This window comes from Carassius gibelio, chromosome B1 (assembly GCF_023724105.1).
Source record: "Carassius gibelio isolate Cgi1373 ecotype wild population from Czech Republic chromosome B1, carGib1.2-hapl.c, whole genome shotgun sequence".
Lineage (NCBI taxonomy): Eukaryota > Metazoa > Chordata > Actinopteri > Cypriniformes > Cyprinidae > Carassius > Carassius gibelio.
Window position 1 is genome coordinate 13,286,203 of NC_068396.1, and position 22,848 is coordinate 13,309,050.

Consider the following 22,848-nt stretch of genomic DNA (forward strand, 5'->3'; position numbering starts at 1 on the left):
TACCTTTGGGTAAAGCCAGCCATGATGAATATCAGACCATAAAGCATCCACATATATACTGTACAGTGAAAAAAAAACAGATGTTCCATGGTTTCAGTAGGCTATGCTATCATCACAAAATAGATACATTTCTTTGTCAGATCAAAATCTTAGTCATATATATTTACTGTAAAGCACATTCATGCCAGAGATCTTTTATCTGAGAAAAATCCACCTGTTAGTCTTATACAGTAAGTAAATTTTGCTTAAATATTATCTCGAAAAGGCAACATCTAAAAAGCCTTGTAAAGATTACTCAATATAACATATATTTAATTAAAAAAAAACATGTGTTTGCAACAAATTTATATTTAGTAGGCTACGTTGTCAAAATTTCAAAGTAATCTGTATGGATTTATTGGTTGAAAATATTAATTTACTTTTGATACAATTGCAACTCCATTTGAGTCATTTCTTCTCAGTGTTTGCCAGATCGTACTCTTTCTCCTGGTGTACTACATATTAGGGATAGTTAAATGTGCTTCTTTAAGTGCTGGATCATATCCTTTGCAGGAAGGACTTGTCCACAAATCATGCATTCATGAAGTTCACCTTTCAACATATCCACTCCGCTGTCTTCCCGCTCAGTTTGCTTTTCTCATTTCTTTAATCCTTTGTCATAGATACATTTTGATAATTTTGATAAGGAATACTATCATTTGGATAGGATAGGATAGATACTTTCATTGTACTTCAGTGTCATTTTCTCTTATCTTGAGGACCACATAAGTAAAATGTATATTTTACAGCATAAATAAATATTATTTTCTTATAAACAACAAATTTAGAACATTATAGTATTTAAACTATTTATAGGCCTATTATTAAATTGGTTTTAATAAAAGATTATGTTATAGATTACTAGTATCAAGACAAGTGATTATAATGGGAAATACATTTAATTACAAGAACTAAAGTTTGACAAACTGCTAAATATTCTATATGATGATTTACCTGCTGGGATGCTGGAGCTTTGTATTCATGTTTGCATGGTTGAACTGCCTTTAGCAGCCTCCCCTCCCTCTTTCTCTCTCTCTGTCTTCGTTTTTGTGAAGGCTTTTATTTTTTATGTTTATGTCTTTATGTTTTTTTATATTTTTTTTGTCTACAAATTGTGCCCAACAACAGCAAATTTGGTATTATCTAATATTTTAGATAAGATCGGGTCCAATAATTTGATTAGACATTCTAATTCAAAGAACGTGGATATTTTGTACAAGTTGTTAGCACTTTTCGAAGGCTGAGTATTTACTGACAAAAACAAAAAACAGACTACCAACTAATTACTAATTCAGTGGATCAACCAATGACTAATGTGGATCGTAATGCATCTACCTGGTAATGCAGTGACCTTTGGGGACTGTGGTCTCCACTTCAGAGAGGGGCAAACAGATTGTGAGTGATGCAGCGGAGTGGGCGGGAAACATGGAGCAGATTAGCGGAATTAATTTATCTTTAGCGGAGAGGTAAAAGAAAGCTTTGAGCTGGGGTGATGAAGGGATTGGTGAGAGGGGCACTTCAGCCGATGAGGGCAAACAGGCAGTGGTTCTAGCCACCGGGCCACCCCCCATGCACGGCCATGTAATCTTGTAAAATGCACCGCTTTTTTTAGCTGCATTAACAATTATAACCCAGGTGCACACAAAAAAGTTGGCATTTTCTGAAGATAAATAGGAAATCAGATGTTGTGATTAGTCAGTATTGATTTTGTTTCTCTTTGTGTTTGTGCCATGACACACAACTGACTCACTGACTGCAGATTTCTGAAGGGAATATACATTTGCTTAGCATGCTTATCCAGGGACGGTTCTGTACACAAGCATCAGCTGGAACGCGAAATCAGTGGAGTGAGAGTGAGAGACAGTTATGTTTATTTTTACTCATTTTGGTCAGTCCTAATGAATCCTATTTGATTTCAGATTCAGATCATTCTCTTTACATGAACCTTAAAATTTGCATTGCAATTTACATATTTGTGTGCATATGCACAGAATGTATTTTGAGCAAAACTGAGTTTGTAAGATGTTAATAAAAATATGCATGTGTGAAAAATGCTAATCATATGGTAATGTTTGATACACCACACAACTGCGCATTTGCACGTTTTTTGAATGTATTTGAAAAAATAGTTGGATTATGTTTGGATTGTGTCAGGTCTGTACACCACCCCTTCTAAACTGATAGAAATTTAATTTGGACTAAGTCTGCTTGAAGGCTATTTAGTCAGATTGAGCCATTAATCATATGATTTGTTTGCACGTAAACTTCACTAGTAAAAGGTGTAGCACATGTTTGTGTCTTGGGTTTGTTGGAGACCACAGAAACAGAAAAATAAATAAAATGCATGTTTTTGTAGCTAACGTTAGACTAAAAATAGTTTCCGAGGCCTGTCCTGCATTATATTCTTGAGGGGAGCAGGGACCGTTGTGTGTTAAGGAATGTGCCTTCTGTGCAGAATGACCCAGAGGTGTTCAGCTCATGCTCTATTTACAAATAGCTCTGCTTCCTTTGGACCTTTCAGAATTTAAGACTAGGACCCTTGATAGTCTGATGCCCCAAGGCACTAGCCCGATCCATAATCCTGGATGGTGTTACTTTTGATGAGCCTGGCTAAACTGTGATCAATTGCCGAGCTGGCTGGGAAAATGAGGAGCTCTGTCTTGGATAGGCTGAGCTGGAGGTGGTATTCTTTCATCTGTGCATTCCCTTTAGGATTGTAAAGCTGGATTGAAAAGCAGAGCTGTGTGCCAGTGTTGCATACATAGAAAAAGCAATGTACCTGGATGTTTGGTCCCAGCTATGTTTCGTATATCGAGCAGAGGTCCGAGTCCAGCACAAAACCCAGAGGTACCCCATTAACACTTTGGTGTTGTTTATTTATCTCAATAAAATTAATGCTCTATATTTTTTATTTATTTATTTTTATGCAATATTATTTATGGTTAGGGGACTTATATTTCTGGTATAGTTATGATCCATTTATTACATGGTATCCACTTTTTGTGCATAGACATGGAATTAACATTTCCAATTTAAACTGTGGTAAATCTTTAATGCTTTGGAGCGCACACTTAAATTTAGTCTCTTTTTAAAGAAGATACTTGACAGATTAAGTGGGGAGAAAAAAACATAAAAAGTGAAACTAAACACGGTTGTAGAGGTTTAAGTTTATTATCATGAAAAGTGCAAAAAAATGCTTGTTTCAAAATATTATATGAAATATATTAATATGAAATATATATATATATATATGAAACCATGTTTTACTCTGAAACTGAAACTGAAAAAAAATCTAAAGAAGTTGTGTTTCAAATATATTTGGTTGATAACTCAAAAAATTAGCTTTTGGTAGTGCCAAATGCTTCTACTATATGTAATTCACTTCCCATTAATTTCCAGTGCAGTATATTCTGAATGTGCTTCGTTAATTAATCTGACACTGAGCGTTAATTGGCTGCAAGAGATACAACTATTTTTGGCTACAGGAGAATACTGATTTCTGATTGGCTTTAAGCTGAGGAACTATACACAGCAAGAGGAAACAGCTGAGCTGCAGATGCTGTGTCAGCCAGTTTGCCTGAGAGCCTTGCCTAAAAAGAGACTGTGTGTGTTTATGTATGTCCCAAAACAATAACATTGTATGAATTGAACATCAGGCAGTAAACACTGGTCTTTTACTAAGAACTCAATAAGAAAGCACACACTTTGTCAATTTTCCTCACCCCAAAAGATTACTAGGCAATCAGAAACACTTGGTTAAAGTACCGTAGCATGTTTATGAGTACATGGAAGCTCAACACTAATTTGTCCCCTGAACATACTGAACAGGGCCACATCTGTTCCTGTGTTACTGAGTTGCTCAAAGCACATTAGCTTGAACAAATCAGCAAACTCTTTTCATTGGCTCAGAGCTCTGTCAGAGCTCAACTCACTATTGGTAATAGGCAGAGAAAACATTAAAAGAAAGTGAACTGTTAAAAGAAAGTGAGCCGTTGAGTACAAAATACCTGTGAGTATCAAGGGGGGTACATATGTGGGCCTTGGTGGATTCAGGATGTAAACAAAAATCAATCCATCAAAGCCTGATTCAACCGGAGGCATTGGATGAAACCGCTGGGTTCTGCTTCAGGGGAACCAAGCGAAATTGGGAGACTTATTATCTTGGAGCGTGATGACTTTGCTCTGGAGCAGTCTTAGGACGAGACATTAAAACATGCTTTTCAACAGGTCCGCTCCATCGATGGCCATCCTCTCCAACCTGCCCACCTGCTCACCTATCTGTATTTTGCCATTTTAAGAGATCGGTTTTATCAGTGACCCAAGACACTCAGACAAAAGTAAATACAACCCAGTTGTTTATTCCAAAGAGCTGCAGGAAAATGCTTTTCCATGCAGCTCATTCTTATCCTATGGGGGGGCCATTTGGGACAGGCAGCAACACTAAATCGCCTCATGACCCGTTTCTTTTGGCCGGGCATTCATGACAACGTGTGCAGGTGGTGTGTGTCTTGTCCAGAATGTCAGTTGGTGAAATCACCAACTGACTGAAGCGCATTTGCGGCCCCTTCTCTTAATGCAGGTCTCCTTCGAGAGAATGGACCTCATCAGGCCATTAGAGTGATCTGCACGGGGACATTGCTTTGCATTAGTCATAGTTGACTATGTAACACGATATCCTGAAGCAGTGGCCCTCTGCAGCATTTCTGCTAAGAGTGACACCCTGTTTCGTCTAATCTCCCGTGAGGGGGTTCCAAAAGAGATCCTCACCGATCAGGGCACAGCGTTTTTGTCACGTACACTACTCGAACTGTACAGATTATATTAAATCGATTCGAACTAGTGTCTATCACCCACAGACCGACGGTCTGGTCGAACGATTTAATCGCAAGCTTAAATCCATGATCTGTAAATTCGTTCAAGAAGACGCCAAGAATTGAGATAAGTGGCTAGAGCCCTTGTTATTCGCTGTGCGAGAGGTCCCACAAGCCTCCATGGGGTTTTCCCCCTTTGAGCTTCTCTACAGGCGCCAGAAGAAGAGAGAAACTTGGGAGGAGGGGCCATCTCAGGGCAAAAACAAAATTCAGTATGTGCTGGAATTGAGAACAAAGCTCCACACTTTGGGGCGGTTATCAATGGAGAATTTGTTACAAGCCCAGGACCACCAGAGCCAGTTATAACAGGGGAACTAGATTACGCAAATTTGCATCTGGAGAGAAAGTACTTGTATTACTCCCAACGTCGAGCTCTAAGTTAATGGCTAAGTGGCAGGGACTGTTTGAGGTCACACGACAAGTCACCTCAACCTCAAAAAAAAAAACTGGAATGAGGAGGAATCAGTGATGATGGCAACGGTGATTGGCGGGGAGGATGATCTCGGACAAGAGGCGAATGTCAAACCACAGTCCACAGTCGCCCTGGCCCCAGGGGGAGATCACCTCTCGCCGTCCCAACTCACTGATCTAACGAAATTACAGGCAGAATTTGCCGCCATCTTCTCGCACCTACCGGGCCGTACAAACCTGATTCAGCACCATATCGAGACGGAGCCGGGCGTGTTAATTCGCAGCCGGCCGTATCGCTTACCTGAGCACAAGAAAAAGGTAGTTCAGGCTGAATTAGAGAAAGTTATTGGCAGATCCCCTTGTCTCCATTCTTCAAAGAAAAGACCGCTTTCACGACGCCGTTTGGATTACACCAGTTTGTTACCCTTCCATTTGGGTTGTTCAGGGCACCGGCTAACTTTCAGCGCCTCATGGATAAGATTCTGCATATGCGGCTGCCAATCTAGATGATATCATTATATTTAGTAATGATTTGCAGCGGCATATGCAGCATCTTAGGGCTGTCCTGAGATCGCTGAGGGGGGCTGGACTCACAGCCAACCCAAAGAAGTGTGCGATTGGGCGTGTGGAAGTAAGGTATCTGGGCTTCCACTTGGGGCATGGACAGGTGCATCGCCAAATTGACAAGACAGCTGCTATTGCGACCTGTACACGTCCGAAGACCAAAAGGGAGGTAAGGCAGTTCTTGGGGCTGTCGGGATATTATAGACGGTTTTTTCCTTATTATTCTGACCTCATCAGTCCTTTGACTGACCTTACTAAAAAGGAGGTGCCAAATATGGTCCAATGGACGGAGCCGTGTCAGCAGGCCTTTACCCGGGTAAAGGCTGCCCTGTGTGTCGGGCCGTTGTTACACTCTCCTGATTTGTTTTTCTCCCTTTTCTGTTGCAGACGGACGTGTCAGACAGGGGGCTGGGTGAAGTCCTGTCGCAAGAGATAGAGGGGGAGGAACGACCGTTGCTGTACATTAGCTGGAAGCTCTCGAAGAGAGAGGCTAAGTACAGTACCATAGAGAAAGAGTCCCTTGCCATCAGATGGTCCATCCTCACCCTCCGCTATTCTCTCCTGGGACGGGAATTCACCCTCTGTTCGGACCACGCTCTGCTGCAGTGGCTCCACCGCATGAAGGATACCAACGTGCGGATCACTCTACAGCCTTTTAAGTTCAAGGTGATCCAAAGGCTGGGTGTTCAGATGGCTGTGTGGGGGGGGGGGGGGTTGGCGCAGGCCGGATGTTGGAGGGTGGGGGTATGTGGCAGGGAGTGCGTGGTTTAGCGAAGTCGGCAGTGGGAGAGAGAATCAGGAGACGAACGGTAAGTGAGTGGTTTGGGCGGAATCTATCAACACCTGTTTCTTGTTTCAGTAATTGGCGTGGAGAGTATAAAACGCCAGGAGAGGCAGAAGCAGTCGAGAGAGAGAGACAGACTGCTGACTGGAACCGGAAGGAGTTACCCGGAAGTGTTGGCTATAGTGTGTGCACTAGTGTCAGAATAAAAGTCACCATTCGTGTTTGTAAAGATTACTTTTTGTTTATTATTAAAAACTGCAGTCCATCCGACCCCTTGTCCTCTTCCTTTCCTCCTATACAAACTTACTACAGAGGGATATTCCACATATATGTTGCCACATGTTCTGTATATATATATATATATATATATATATATATATATATATATATATATATATATATATATATATATATATATATATATATATATATATATATATATACATACATACAGATAGGCATCCTAGATAAGCTGTTTCAACATTTTCATCTCCTGTATGTTAATTTTAGACCCAATATGTAAATGTATGAGTGTATGGCTTGCTTGTCAACCCCCTCCTGCAGCACTTTTCTCCTAACCATGAAACAAATGAAAACAAACTATCAGAGGATTCTCAGTCTCTTTTTATTCCAAAAGATTCCAAAAAATAAAGCAATCGGCCCTCATTCCATTTAGAAAAACATCCTCCATTTCATTCCATGGCAGACTCTCCAACTGAAATGATGCTAGTGACAAGTCCATTTGTGTGTCTGTATGTGAGAGACAGCTTGATACAATGTTCACAGGTTCCCAAACGTGCTCCCAAATGCACAATATGAGCAATCCTCTTGTGTGCATCTGTGTGAATTGGTGTATCATTCAAGATTTTAAGTTATACACATGAATGGTTTCTATTTACATGTACATTACATATACATATATAAAACCAATGAACAAGATTTCAGTTAGACAGCATGGCATAGAAAAGGGTGATCAGCGTATACTTTATCAATATAACTGTCTGTAATAATCATCTCCATCTCTAAGTCTGAAGGTCATAACTGGACAACATAAATTAAAGTCCTAGTTAACTATATTAGTGATATACTTTATCATCATCGCTTTTATAAAACAAACATAACTAAAGGTCGTCATGCTTTTCACAGTTAAAACTGCATATCATAGTGCACCTTATTAAAAGTACAATGCATCTGATATGAAAAACAAAACAAAAAAGCCAAAGATTACATAAATAACAAACCCCTGAACATAGGGTGCTAATTTTCAGTCTTCACACTTCCCCATACAGAGACAATATTAATAAATGCATCTGAAATGCCTTGACATAATTTGGCACATCGATATTTGGCATTTTGGGGTTTTATTATATATTGTATTAAGCTCATATATTAATATACAGATCCATCTTAATTGATATAACACTTTCAAGATACCATCTAAATTGTGAAATGCAGAAGTTACAGTATTCTTTACTTTGTTTTCTTTTTAGACTTATAGAATTATAATACTACTGCTTGCATTGCCCATAGGCAAAAAATAAATAAATAAAAACGGATCTGAACACACTGATCCAAACCATTAACATCACAACAAATCAAACCAGTGAGGAGGAGAAACAAAACTACTCAAATCATTTTTTTTTTCTTTAAGACAAGCATTTGCATGGTAACATTAACCTCAAACAAAAGTGTAATTATATACATAATTTATAATTGATTCCAGTCAGACTTTTTCTTTTTTTTTAAATATATATTGTGTAGATTGAGTAACCAAAATCACATTTTATGCAGATGTTCGTGTGCTTGAGTTCTTGAGAATCAGAGATTCCAAAAACATGTTGCTATGGAAACAGGGGTCGAGTTTTTCCCATAGGAATTATTTTCAGTGTGTAACGTTGTTCCTTAGTGCAGCATTGCAATGTCATCACTTAAAATGTGGAAAACGTCTATGAAAGCTGAAGTGGGGCAAGTGTGTGATGAAAATATGAGGGAAACGAGGTCATATTATATGTGCATATTCAAGTGTGTGACAAAACGAGAACTTGGAAATGCAGATATGTAAAATATACACAAGAAACTATAGGACTGTGGCTACACAAGGCTTGTAAAGTTATCTGCATATATACACACAGCGATGTGCCTGTATACTTTATGTCTGTCAGCATGTTTTTTGTTTTTTTTTTTGCAAATGTTGGGTGTATACTGTACATAACCGCTGGTCAAAATATGATTGCACTGAACAGTAAACATAAGTGAAAGTGTGTCTATGCATGTATGGATTTGACATCCTCTGTGTAGATGTTGTGATATCATCATATATGGAATAATTAACTACTATCATTTATGTGTGTGTATATATATATACTTTTTTTTCTTTGTGTGTAAAAATATGTACATGTGTGTGCATATGTATACAAATTGGAGGTACAGCATGCTTGCACCAGTGTGTGTGTGTGTGTGTGTGTGTGTGTGTGTGTGTGTAAGGCACTCAGGACAGCTCGCTCACACTCAGAGGCATTGCCATGCCAGGTCTCAGGTACGGCACAGCATGGACGGCTTTAGAGAAGTCTGGAGTCAGCACTCGCCCGTTCTCCCCTGTACTGCCCGTTATAGACAACCTGGCCTTACTGCGCATAGCATCTGTGAACGTCATCTGTTTCCAAACACACACCCACACAAACAAGGTATATGAATACACAGTGATTCGCACCCAAATTCACACAAAATGAGACAAAAAATAAACGTTCATTAAAGTTATACAGTGCAAGTTAAAAAAAAAGATTTATTTTATATATATCTATAACATCTTTATAAACTTATGAAGAGCAGATGGGGTGGAGAATGATTGACAGCTAATGGGTCTCGCATTAAGATGGCAGAGCTTTATATCAAAAGCAAGTGGTGCAGCAAATCCACAAACAACCACAAACGTCAATGATGATAAACAAACGGAAAATGATGGCACGCCAGCTAAAATTAATTCATTTCTCTATGAACCATCCATCTTTTATTTTTATCCATATTTTACTCTCCTTTTGTTTATCCTTTGTCTACCTAATTTCTTTAATCTGTTATCTTGATCACATAAATTGTGTGTAGCCACAGTTTAAACTGTGCTGTCAAAAAACAATCGCTTGTGTTATAGCATTTTAAAGAGGTCATACATCTTTATGTACCATTCAAAATTCTAGAGACAGTAAGATTTTTTTTTGTTTGAAGGATGCATTAAATTGATCACAAGTAACAATAAGAAATGTATATTGTTATAAAAGATTTCGGTTTAAAATAAATGGTTTTAAATGTACTATTCTTCAAAGAATGTACCACAAAAAAATATTAAGCAGTTGTTTTCAGCACTGATAATAAGAAATGTTTCTTGAGCAGCAAATCAGCATACTATAGTGATTTCTGAAGGATCATATGACACTGAAGACTGTAGTATTTCACAATATAACTGTTTTTTTAAATGAATATAAATGCAGGCTGGGTGAGCATAAGAGATTGTTTCAAAAACTATTTAAAAAATCTTACAAATCACAAACTTTTGATTTGTAGTGTAGTTTAATGTGCTACTATGTGAAGATTCAGAACTGAAAACATCTACAATTCAAAAATCTACTGAATGCAAAAATAGTTAGACTGCCATATTTACGTCTGTTCTGTATTCAGAAATGTGATCTACCTCTTGCATTGAAAAAATAAAGAGGAGGAAACAGAATGCTGTTATTATTCCAGTAAACTGATGATACTTCCAAAGGGTGACAGAAGTTTATTTTTTAAACGTCCAACTTTAACAGTTAATGTAGCAAATTCCATAGTTGATTGTTTTGTAAACCTGTCACAGTGTAATACAGACTTTGCACAAGAGGCTCTTATATTAAAGATGGAAAAACTATATCTGACCCGATTTTTGTTTTTCACAAACATTTTTCCTTAAAATAAAATCTTGATTCATCCACAATACGAAAGATTCCCAGAAGAAAGATTATTTAATTAAATATGGTCCATTTAGATATTATGTTGGGAAAAAGGCCCCATTTGATCCTCATAGTCTGAAAGAGAGTGAAAAAAATATGGAAAACTAAATGACGTCCTAAAATTCTTATTAGTGGACCTCAGGGAAAAATAAAGAAATTCTGAATTTGAAAATTAAGTTATGACCCCTTTAAATATTTGAAAAATGTGTATCAGCATGATGCCTGGATGATCTTGCAGTGGCGATGAAGCATTTGGCAAAACCAAATTTGACAAAAGCCAAGAACTGTGAACAAACGACACAAATAAAGCCTATGCCGTTCCTACCCCACTAGATCTTAACACTCTCCAGCCCATAAACGTTGTACCCTTCCTTATAAGTAGCAAAATTCGGAGAATTCTGCGAGGAAGAGGAGGGATTTAGAGCCTGAGTCTTGGCAACCTTCATGCGCTTGGCCTCCGCGCGAGACTTGTAGCAGAACTCCACCAGAGCGACCATCATGGCCAACCCGAGGCCGCCCACCAGGATGTAGAAGACGCCCGCAACATTACTCAGACTGAGGGCACTAGTCTTCTCCTGCAAGGGATTAAAGGTCAAACGTCAAAAATAAGGGAGAGAAAAGATGACATTATGCCAATACCACTGATTATCACTATATATATATATATATATATATGACAGATTACGACTATAAAAACAGTACAGTATTAAGTGTGTATATGTGAGTGTCTAATAGTACATCACACAGAAAACATAGAGGGCTACAAAGTACAATAGGAAAATGCGGTGCAATGTGTGCACATAAAGAAGGAAAAAAGCTGCCACCTCCAGAATTGCAATTAAAGACAAGCTGAAGTAAAAGGCAAGTATACAAACAACATTTACAGCATTGGTGAGGGAGAAGGAGAGACCGCATGGGAAAGAGAAAGAGAGATAGGAGGGAGAAAGAGAGAGTGTAAGAAAGATAATAAATAAAAAGGAACAGGACAAGTTGTCAATAAAGCACATAGAAATACAAAGGAGCACAAGGAAATTCTGAGCCTATACAGGTATGTCTATGCGTGTTTGTGGGTGAATCTGAATCAAGAATGCATTTACAGTACATATGTGAAAAATAAGTCTTTGCTATGTGTCACTTGCATGCATTAAAATGTGTTTAAATTATATCACTGTTTGTATAGGCATCATTGATTTTATACATAGGTCAGGCTCTGATTCATGCGGTGGTAAATCTGTGCAGGGGACTTGCTTTGACACACACACACGCACGCACATACACACACACACACACACACACACACACACACACACACGCACACACACACACGCACACACACACACACACACACACACACACATCACCATAGGCTGTATTTCTTTTTTTGCACAAGCTTCCTTTCATATCACTCTCATACTCTTTTCCTCCCGAACACACAAAGACACAAACATACTGCTAATGCTTGGGTTTGGATCTCCCAAACTGAGACAGTGTTTTCACATACAGTACACATTCTAGCCCTGCCAGACACACACACACACACACACACGCTCCCTGCAGTGACTGACCTTACTTCCAGAGTCCTTGGCTCCACATTCTCCCTTATCGTACCACCATTTGTTTTTCAGCTTGTCTAAGATGCCTTGCTCACTGAGTTTCAATACTGCAAGGTTTACTGGCGTTCTTCACGTATGGGAAATAACATAAATAACATTACCAATGTTATTTTATGTTATTGTCAGTAACATTTGCACTCGCTAACAGCGCTGGTAATGATTCAGCCCTGAGCGTGGTGGCGATTGGCAGTCTGCGCTCCATTTGGCAGTCGGCAAACGCGGCTTTGCCGTGCCAGATGTGCACAGACTCATCGCCGCAAGCAGGAAGCAGAAACAGCGTCCGCCGACAAGCCGTGTACCTCTGGGAATGTCTTTTTTAGGCTTCGATTTCGATTTCATTCTGGAGCAGATGTGTCTTACTGAAAGCTCTTGCTGACCAACTGATGGTATAATCAAATTTGTTGGTGCCTCGGCTTGTTTTCTGGAATTGCTGGCAGTGCTTCCTGCTCATTTGCATTTCATTCATTTAATTTTTTACCCATAAGTCCCAAGCACGTGTCTGACCTTTGACTCCCCGCCTCCGCTGCCGCACTCTCCTTTGTCGTACCACCATTTGTTTTTCAATTTATCCAGAAGCCCCTGCTCGTTCAGTTTTAGCACTGCAAGGTTTACCGCATTTCTTAAACAAACGATAAAACATACTTGTCAGACAGCATAAGAGGGGGCGGGGCTGCAGCGGGCCACACCCCCACAAGATGCATAGAATGAATGGAACATTGGGTTAGACAATCGATCAATCAATTAATCAATCAAATCAACCAACCAATCAAAATGACGTTAAAAACCCATTAAAATATGAGGTGGTCGAGCTTTAAGAGTTCTTTTTTAAACTCAAACTCTTGAAGCAGGAGGCTAGAACAGAGGAGGATCAGCAATAGTATCAGTTATTACACAACCGCACATACAGATCCTCAAATCCTTTAGCAGAAAACACTAAGCATTGAGGCAAACAAATCTGGTTAGAAGTATCATGAGAGACAGCATGCATAGTTCAAACAGTGCATCATCAAATGCATTCATAATCAAGTTACTATATTTTCAGCCTCTGCATCATCAGCTTAAACATTCTTTAATGCTTATAGCGACCATTCAAAATTCAAGTGCCCAGTCACATGCATTGATTATTACTCATTATCAAAAAATAGCTTTTGTCATACCACAGTCTGCAAGAGGCCATTGCTTCAATCATTAAGAACAGACATGCATTCAATAAAACAGATACTAAAGGCAAACATGAGTAAAATGGGTTATACTAACCATGAACGAACATATTATTGGCTTTTCACTACTACACTATGCTTTGTTTTAGAGAGGGTTTAATTATAATTCAACAATAGTTTCCCAATGTTTGCTTCAGTGAAAACATGGCAGTTTATTATCAGCAAAACAGGTGGAATAACTTCAGAACCTGAAGACTATTGGATGAAACACATCTGAAACATTCTCTTCTATTATTTACTGAGGTCCATGAGTAAAACTGTTAATTCCTGGAAAAGAATCACATGAACTAATCCATTACGTTTAGGGCTGTCATATTTTGATTAGATTTTTTATTTTGATATTTGATATTTTCATTTGATTTTTGCCGATATTTTTCAAAATGCCTTGCGGACGGGCATTATGACCTGTGGGAGGCTGCTGCTGCTACTGTACTACTGCACTAGTGAATCTTCATTCTATCGCAAATCACTTCATTGTGTAGTGCATATTCAAGTTAAATGCAGTGATCCAAAACAGTGAATCTAATCATCATTCAGGCAAAAGTTTGCTTTGAGTTCTGCTGACATGATTTTTTCACTATCACACCTTGAGCACATGTGAGCTATCCATCTTGTCTGCAAGGCTTATTGGCATAATTTGTTCAAATCCGATTCCAATAACCTTCTGATAATATTGTGCATCCCTGATAATAATGATAAAAAACGCTATATAATAATTTTTTAACATCATTCACACATTTTTGCAACATATTTTTTAACATATTTGCAAATCTGGACCAACAAAATTATTTTATCATTTTAGAGATAAGTTTTCTTATCGGATCTTTACACCAATTTATTGGATCTATCAATAAATGTAGGAAGCTATTCAGCAGGAACAATTTATGAGTGCAATTCCAAAAAATTATTGCTTATAGAACAGTTAGTTATCAAGCCCAACAAGCATAAAATAGTCTATTGCAGTCCATTAAGTATGTGAAAATGATTACATTATTTTATTATTGCAGATACACAAATAGCCACAAATTACCTCATCTCAATAATTACAAGAACCTACTATTTAACTTCATAAAAAAACAATTGAATGCATGAAATTATGAAATTATCCACGGTTAAATATTTTCATCTGACAGCCCTAAAAATTTTTATATAATCTGAAGTAATTTTGCATTTTATTTTGGTGCTCACTCACTCACTGTTAAAATCATAAAACTTAATTTGTTATTAAGCTTATGTTAAGATAATTACCTGTTTGTTTCAGACTATATTATACTCCATTCTCTACACCATATGTCATAGAAAGCACTGGTTGCTAGGCAACCTGCTTGTCATGTGTCAGCTAGGATCTTTAAAGCCTCAATATTTGCAGTTTCCTTTGTAACTCTCTGCACTGCTGTTTTTGTCATATATCCCTACACTCAGCACTGCTGTTACCTAGTTTACCTCATTTTAAAGGGGGACCCCCGGCCTACATCAGGGTAGGTGGGATACTATAACAACATGGGCCATATTGTTATACTACTCCACCCACCTTAAAGCAGATCCCTTGGGTGTAGCGATGCCGTAGCCTTTAGAGTCAAGGTTCCCTCCGACCTTCATGGTGTCACAGGGCTTGCGCTGCTCGATGTACTCATTCATAGTGGACTCCAGAAGGTAAGCATATTTGCCTTTGGATTTTCGAACGCGCAAAACGCCTTCCACTGTGTTTTTAACAAACACAGAAGGCTCTGCGCTCTTCATATACTGCCACATCTTGTCAAAGAGAGCAATCTTAGATCTCTGGTTAAAGTGAAGAAAGAGATAAAGATGAAGAGAGAAAAAAGGAGAGGTTTAGATTCAGGTTAGTGAGGACATGATGGTAAGCTATGTCAACATTATAGTTGTAGATCTGAATGTCAAGAATAAAGAAAAGAAAAAAAAAAAAAAAATTGCCCGGATTTTTAATTTATTAAAAAAAAATGCTGGAGTTTGTTTGTTTATTGGAAAAGATTTAGAGAAACTTAGCATTACATTATTTGCTCACAAATGGATCCTCTGCAAGTGAATGGGTGCCATCAGAATGAGAGTCCAATTATGGACTGGTATTTTGGCCGGAATCCAGGGTTTTTGACTGACAATTTATTTTAAGGTCATTTATTTTAAAACGACTCTTTGCCTCAACAAACTCCTAATTTTCTGCATATTAACAGGTTATAAGGTAGTTGTTACATTTAGGTATTTGGTAGGATTATGGAATATGGTGATGCAGAATATGTGCTTTATAAGTATTAATAAATAGCCAATATTTGAAAAGCAGTCATGATAATAAGCAGCTATTTAATAGAAATACTTCCTCCCTATACTAAAGAGTTACCAACAGTTTAAAGTTAAAACAAAACATTTTATAAAACAAACATGTAGCTCTACATTTCTTCGCGGCCCGGTGAAACATCCCAATTTGAAAAAATAGCGGAATGCATAGTCGATATAAAAAAACTGGATGACAAGTAATTTCTTACTGCTAAATTCTGAAAAAACAGAGGTTTTAATTATAGGACCTAAAAACTAGGTATGTGATAACCAAGAACACTGTCTAAGACTTAATGGCTGCTGTGTCAATTCTTCGTCATCAGTTAGGAACCTAGGTGTGCTATTTGATAGCAATCTTTCCTTAGAAAGCCACGTTTCTAGCATTTATAAAATTGTATGTCTCAATGTCAAATGTTTTCTTCTCTGGTTCTCAACGGAGGCGGATGCATTTCTCTCCCTCTCATACCCTTTCCTACCCTGCATGTTCTCTCGTCTCCTCTATTCTGAGAGACTCTATCTGCACTGCTCTCCAAAACTGGAAAACATGGATTTGATTTGATCGACTGGTCTTTCAACGCAATTGACACCATCTTCTCGACGAGAAGCTTGGGTTCGGGGGAACCTGACTGACCTGCCGGAACGTTCGCAGCTGGCTACGCGATGGACGCGTGGGAGAGATGGTGGGTCGTGTGTCTGGCGGCTCTTTCCGTGGAGGACATTGAAGACATCTACCTATTCAGAACCATGATAACAGGTCTTCTGCTGATTGGACTAGGCTTTGTCCTGGGTTATTGAAAAATTCTGAAAATGGGAACAGCTGTCCAAAGCCTCACAAGGCTGCCTGTCATGATTTGGAGAACAGAATGGACAAGAGAGTGACCGTGAAATTGGAATGTGGCTACTCGCCCCAGGCCAAACAATTGGAATCTTATCTTCTTTCGGCTCCCTCAACCAGCATGCCAAGATTCCAATGTTGGAATAACAACTCCCCTGGAGGAGCACTGCAGTGAGACGCTCTTGTGTTCCTCCCCCCACTCCCACAGACATCTGTTGATTGTTGACTCTGTCTAGGACCTGACCAAGGCTGTCTCCATGGCAACTTGCTGTGACACTATCACAATCTGCGGACTGAGATATCTAGATTGAATCGCAACTCTCCAGGCCTAGAAATACACAAACTCTTACATACATACACACACACACACTTACGTACATATATACAGATATGCATTCACCCCCCCACCCCCCATCGCTCACCTTTGCCGCTTTGTACCGGCAGTCTGGCAACCGGGTCTGTGACCATTACCGTAGGGCCGATGGACCGGACGGCTGCTTGCCTGCGCTGGATTACCTTGACCCCCCAATTTCCGTCCTCAGTTGCAAAGTTGTGTGTTTGTATTGATTATGTGCTTTGCTGCTGAGGTGTTTTTACTGTTCTCACACTGTACTCCCAATAGGAGCATACTCTGGGTGTTCTTTTTTTCCTCTTCACTTTCCTAATGTAATGCTGTATTTCTTCCTCAATTCCCTGTCTTCCTGTCCTGTCACATTGTACATTGTATGTATGTATGTATGTATGGCAGGTTGATGGCTAATTTCGCTGGTACTAGTGACTAGTAACAATAAAGAGCTACTACTACTACTACTACTACTTAATCCATGCATTTATGACCTTAAAGTTAGGTTATTGTAATGCTTTATTGGGTGGTTATTTTGCACACTTAATAAACAAACTCCAGTGGGTCCAAAATGCAGCAGCTAGAGTTCTTACTAGAACCAGGAAGTATGACCATATTAGCATGGTTCTGTCAACACTGCACTGTTTACTTATTAAACATTGTATAGATTATAAAATCTTTCTTATTACTTATAAAGCCCTGAATGGTTTGCACCTCAGTATTTGAATGAGCTCTTGTTACATTATAGTCCTCCACGTCTGCTGCGTTCTCAAAACTCTGGCAATTTGATAATACCTAGAATATCAACATCAACTGCAGGCGGCTGATCCTTTTCCTATTTAGCACCTAAACTCTGGAATAACCTACCTAACATTGTTCGGGAGGCAGACACACTCTTACAGTTCAAATCTAGATTAAAGACCCACCTCTTTAACCTGGTTTACACATAACTCACTAATACGCTTCTAATATCCGAATCCGTTAAAGGATTTTTAGGCTGCATTAATTAGGTAAACCGGAACTGGGAACACTTCTCATAACACCCACTTGCTACAATCGTTAGAAGAATGGCATCTACGCTAATATTATCTTTCTTATTCTGAGATTGCATTATTGACACACTGTTTTCCAATCTGTGGCACCCATTCACAGAAGATCCATTACTGAGCAAGTGATGTAATGCTAATAAACAAAGTCATCCACATCTTGGAAGACTGGAGGGTGAGTCAAGTTTATTTAAAATGTTCATTTTTGGGTAAACTTTTCCTATCTTATTCTCTTAAGCAGTGGCAGAGTTTTTTCAAAAGTATTATACATTTGTCTTAAATGTCTTAATTCATGACATGACAAAAACATAATGTAATTTATGAATTAATAATTCATGATTAGTAAAAAAAATACATTGTATCTTTAAAGGGGTCGTCGGATGGAAAATTAACTTTTACATGTTTTTTTAACTGAAATATGTGTTGGCAGTGTGTGTACAAAACCACCCTATAAATATACAAATCCACCAAGTGTTTCTTTTTTTTTATCCCAATAAATCAGTGCAGTGAAAGTTGTTCGCAGAGTGACGTAGTTCTGCACAGGCCCCTCCCACGATTGTTGATTGACACTGGCATTTTATCACAGCTCTGCCCTAAGTGAGCTGTCAAGTCCGCTATTGGTTCAACACTGGAGCAAGTGTTGACAAGAATGTCTACTAAGCATCCGAGTTGTTTTGTTGAATGTAATAGTGAACATAGCAGTTGTCATTTACTCCCAACGAATGAGCTGCAGGAGATGCAGAGGATAACTTTTGTTATACTCCAGAAGTATATGGTTTTTTTCACGATGAATGCAACTACAGTCTCATTAGAACGTTTAGAGAGGGAGCAGAGCTCATTAGCATTTAAAGGGACATACACCAAAATGGCTTGCTGTGTGCAGAGCTGTTTTTGAAAGGGTAAAAGGGTGTTGTTTTACACAACCATAGAGAAATTTTAACCAAAGTATGTTATAGACTTCTCATTAAGACCCTTAGGTCACCGTGATTTTGCGTGGTAAGACATGATCCTGGATTAACATCCTTTGTTGATCCTGGATCAACATTATTGTCTAAAATATGGACTTTTAACCCAATCCCTAACCCTAAACCTAACCCTACCCATAATTTATTCCTAAAATCAGAGGGAAATGATAACTGATTAACAATAGTTTAGAAGAACCTAACCCTGATTGTAAGCCTAAAACAGATAATTACTGAAAATGTATATCTCAATTCTGACTGGTTGTTTGGAATGTTGTTCCAGAATCAACAAGGATGTTGATCCAGTGACATGTTGTGCTTGGTGAAATCACACTAACCAAGAACCTTAAGAATCATATCAACTACACAACAAAAATGGGCATTCGATGACCTCTTTAAAAACATCCTTTTAAAAATTAAATCTAAGGTCCAAGGAAAATATGTTTATCATTTATCATTTATTACTGTTGATGGGCCATGGCTAGTTAGGACAGTGCCTATCGGCAGTCCTTTCATATCCACACTGGTCCACTCACCCTAAAGAACTCTTTGGTGGAGCCTGCATCCAATGTCCCATAAGCAATCTCAGTCTGTTTGGCCAGGTCTTCAGCACTCTCGATAGGTGACACCATCCTCTCCACAGTGAGAAAGGCAGCCAGGTTAGCCGTGTAGGAGGAGATGATGATGAGGGTGAAAAACCACCACACACCACCAACTATACGGCCAGACAAGGACCTACACACAGCAAATGCAGTCAGCCACACACAAACAATCAGACGCTCCACCAACATAACCAGCATCTTGTTACTATAAAATCCCAAAGAAAGAAAGAAAGAAAGAAAGAAAGAAAGATAATCCTTTCACTTTGGAGAAAATGGGGAATATGCAGCCGAAACACGGTACCATTCCAAGAGGGCAGGAAACGGCGACCTTGTGCATCTTACTCTTCCCAACCGGGGTGAGTACATGTTCACAAAAGAAATGTCCAACCAAAGTTTAAACCACATCTTTGATTAAACATTTCTAATCCTGTGTTGGCTCTTTCTTCTTACCCATAATACATTGAAGCTGGGGACAAGGGAGTTATATAACACCTAGGTTTATTTGCAATGGAAATGGATGTGAAGCACGAGCTGCAGGAGCGTGAACATCCACAAACCACGGCATCGGTGGGAAAACTGTCGATGCACAAAGCCGAAAGCACACCCCACGCGCTAGCCAGCTAGCATTAGCACCCACTGCACGCACCAACCTTGGCGAAATATCGCATCCCTGCTGCATAAAAGCGCCCAGAGAAAACCACAGACTATTAAAGATTCCAAATTCGTTCGTAGATTCGCTAGGGCCCAGCTGCCCATCCTCAAACTCCTCAGTGTGCCACTCGTAAGGGCTGAAGCGGCTAACGAGGAAGAGCACAACGCTAACTCCGATGTAGGCAAATACAATGCACATCCAGATCTCATAGGCCAACGGGTCCAGGAAAGAGAAGACACCCGGCTTGGATTTCTGTGGTTTCTTGATCATAATTGATATGCCCAGACTCATGAAAGGTTTCGAGAAGTCGATCACCTCCTCTCTGACCAGAGTTATGGTAAGAGGAGCTACAGCAATGTCTGCTTTCTGTCAACAGTGAAAAGAGGAGGAATTAGTCGAATGACACACATAGGCCTAGAGAAAATATATGATGAGGAGCTGGTGTTCACTGTTTCTCAAGATTGCACTCTTATGTGAGTGAGTGTATGCTTTACTTCTCACCCCGTACACCAGTTCCCCAACCATGCCATTCCAGATCTTGGTCTCAGCATCTCGTGCGCCATACTTTCCATCTGCTACAATCCTCAGCTGATACTTAAAGCCACAATGCTTTGCAATCTCAGCTGCCAAGTCCACACAGTATCCCTCATAACGTTCATTATCAGTGAATAACTCTGCATTCTTTTTCAACATTACATACGGTGCCTCCTACAACAAAAAAGCAGGGTGGGAAATATGTTAACACATCTTTGAATGTAAGCAATTTCAGACACTCTTGATGTGGAATCTCGTGGAATACCTCTTACCAGGATTGTCGTCACAACAACTGTTTTATTCTCCATTCCCATGGTGTCGTTGGGGAAAAGGTCAGATTTTGTCACCACCATTTTGTCCACCTCATTCCAGTAACCAATCTGAGGAAAAGTACACACTCATGAAATTGAGCTTCACTTCTGTTCAGAATACAAAACACACAGTTGGAGTTGGGAATCATTCTTCTGGACATTTTGGTTCAGTCTATAATCTATGTTTTGCCTAAATGGGAATGGAACACTGTACTACACTATTCTTACAGTGTATCCTTCTCCACTATTCAGCAGTGGTGCTGTTATACGACTGAATCAACAGTGGCAAGTAAAAATAAATTATGTTTGAGCTTGGCTGTCTGCTTGTAGTCTGACTTGAATGTGATGAAAGAGAGAGACTGTGTGCAGTGAAATAAGACTGTCAACACACGTTTATACTGTGTTGCCCACACTGGCTGCGCAAACATCCTTCACAATCAATGTTCAATAATTACTTTTATGAACTGGTTCTTTGTAATGAATTACAATGAATAAAGAATAATTTTCAAACTCATGCCCATCATTAATAAAAGCCATTGTGTATTCATTTAACATTTCAGTCATTCCTTTTAGCATATTTTTATTAAGGGAAAACGCCACCGTTTTTCCATATTCCAATTCGACCTCTGCGCAGTAATTTCATCACTCCTGAAAACTCCCCCTCCCTCTCTCCCTCTCCCTCTAACTTCCATCAATACAACCAACGTGAGGAGTTTTCAGGATTGATGATATTACTACGCCGAGGTCAAAGTGCTGCGATGTGCTCTTCCGCCATACATTATAGTCATCATTTTTATCCGCTTAGGAAATCACCACGTTTTATTTTGTGTCACCATACTTACTTGTGTAAATACTCAGGTAACCGTCTTTAAGTAAGGAAAACATTGAAGTGTTTGGTGGCCTCTAAATTTATCCTTGTTTGGATCCTAAGAAATGAATGGTGCTAAGCTAAACATCTGTGCGCTACAGCGATTAAGTGCACAAACTGAGACGGGAGAGGTACGTATCAACTCATCTAAGTTGAGGTAAGAACATAGTGGAATATGGAAAAATTATGGCGTTTTCTTTTAAGATTTCACAAAGAGTATAGAAGTAACAAGAGGCGAAACTCCATTGCAGTTTTGACAACAATCGCTAGATGGCGCTGCTTTCGCGCTGCCGCCATTTTGGACTGAACCAACGGCTTTAACGTTGGCAGAACTACCGTATACACTGCAGCATTAACAATTATGTCTGTAAGGCAAGGCAAGGCAAGTTTATTTATATAGCACATTTTGTACACAATGGTAATTCAAGTGCTTTACATAAAAGAAAGTAAAATAATCATGAAGAAAAATAATAACAAAAATAAAACAAGCAATTTTAAAACTTTTAAAATGATTAAAACATTTAAAAACAGTTAGAAAATGATTTTACATAAAAAAATAAAATTAAATAAACAGTGAAAATATAGTGCAATCAATTCGGACATTGCACAGTGCTCATTCAATAAATGCGACGCTAAACAGATGAGTTTTGAGTCTAGATTTAAATGTGACTATAGTGTTTTAACACATCTGATCTCTTCTGGAAGCTGATTGCAACTGCGGGCAGCATAGTACAGGTGCTGTAACGTTAATGTAAGCTATCCCATGACCGCAGTAACAGTTTGCTAACGTTATGTATTTGGTCAAAATTGGGTCAAGACTCGAAATGGTCTTTAAGTTTGGATAGTGATTTTCATGTTTATGCGAAAAAGGGTGACAGTTAAAGGGTTAATTTAGTGATAACAATGAATTAATAAAGCGGACTTACT

The 22,848-nt window shown here is 38.9% G+C and overlaps 1 protein-coding gene across 7 annotated transcripts in view; it reads right to left on the bottom strand.

Moving 5' to 3' along the window:
- Positions 1–7,272: 7,272 nt before the first annotated feature.
- Positions 7,273–22,848, bottom strand: part of gria2a (glutamate receptor, ionotropic, AMPA 2a) — a 38,661-nt gene continuing 23,085 nt past the window's right edge. The window contains exons 9-16 of one of the 7 annotated variants that reach the window (XM_052545860.1): positions 21,015–21,122; positions 20,710–20,916; positions 20,207–20,574; positions 19,491–19,689; positions 15,011–15,258; positions 12,764–12,878; positions 11,087–11,221; positions 7,273–9,322 (exon numbers count right to left, since the gene is read on the bottom strand). In XM_052545860.1, coding sequence (XP_052401820.1) covers positions 9,158–9,322; positions 11,087–11,221; positions 12,764–12,878; positions 15,011–15,258; positions 19,491–19,689; positions 20,207–20,574; positions 20,710–20,916; positions 21,015–21,122 — 1,545 coding nt within the window. In that variant the 3' untranslated portion in view covers positions 7,273–9,157. Of the gene's footprint in view, positions 9,323–10,971; positions 11,222–12,149; positions 12,327–12,763; positions 12,879–15,010; positions 15,259–19,490; positions 19,690–20,206; positions 20,575–20,709; positions 20,917–21,014; positions 21,123–22,848 lie in introns of those variants that run through there. The other 6 variants (XM_052545858.1, XM_052545864.1, XM_052545863.1 and 3 more) reach the window with 6 other exon arrangements.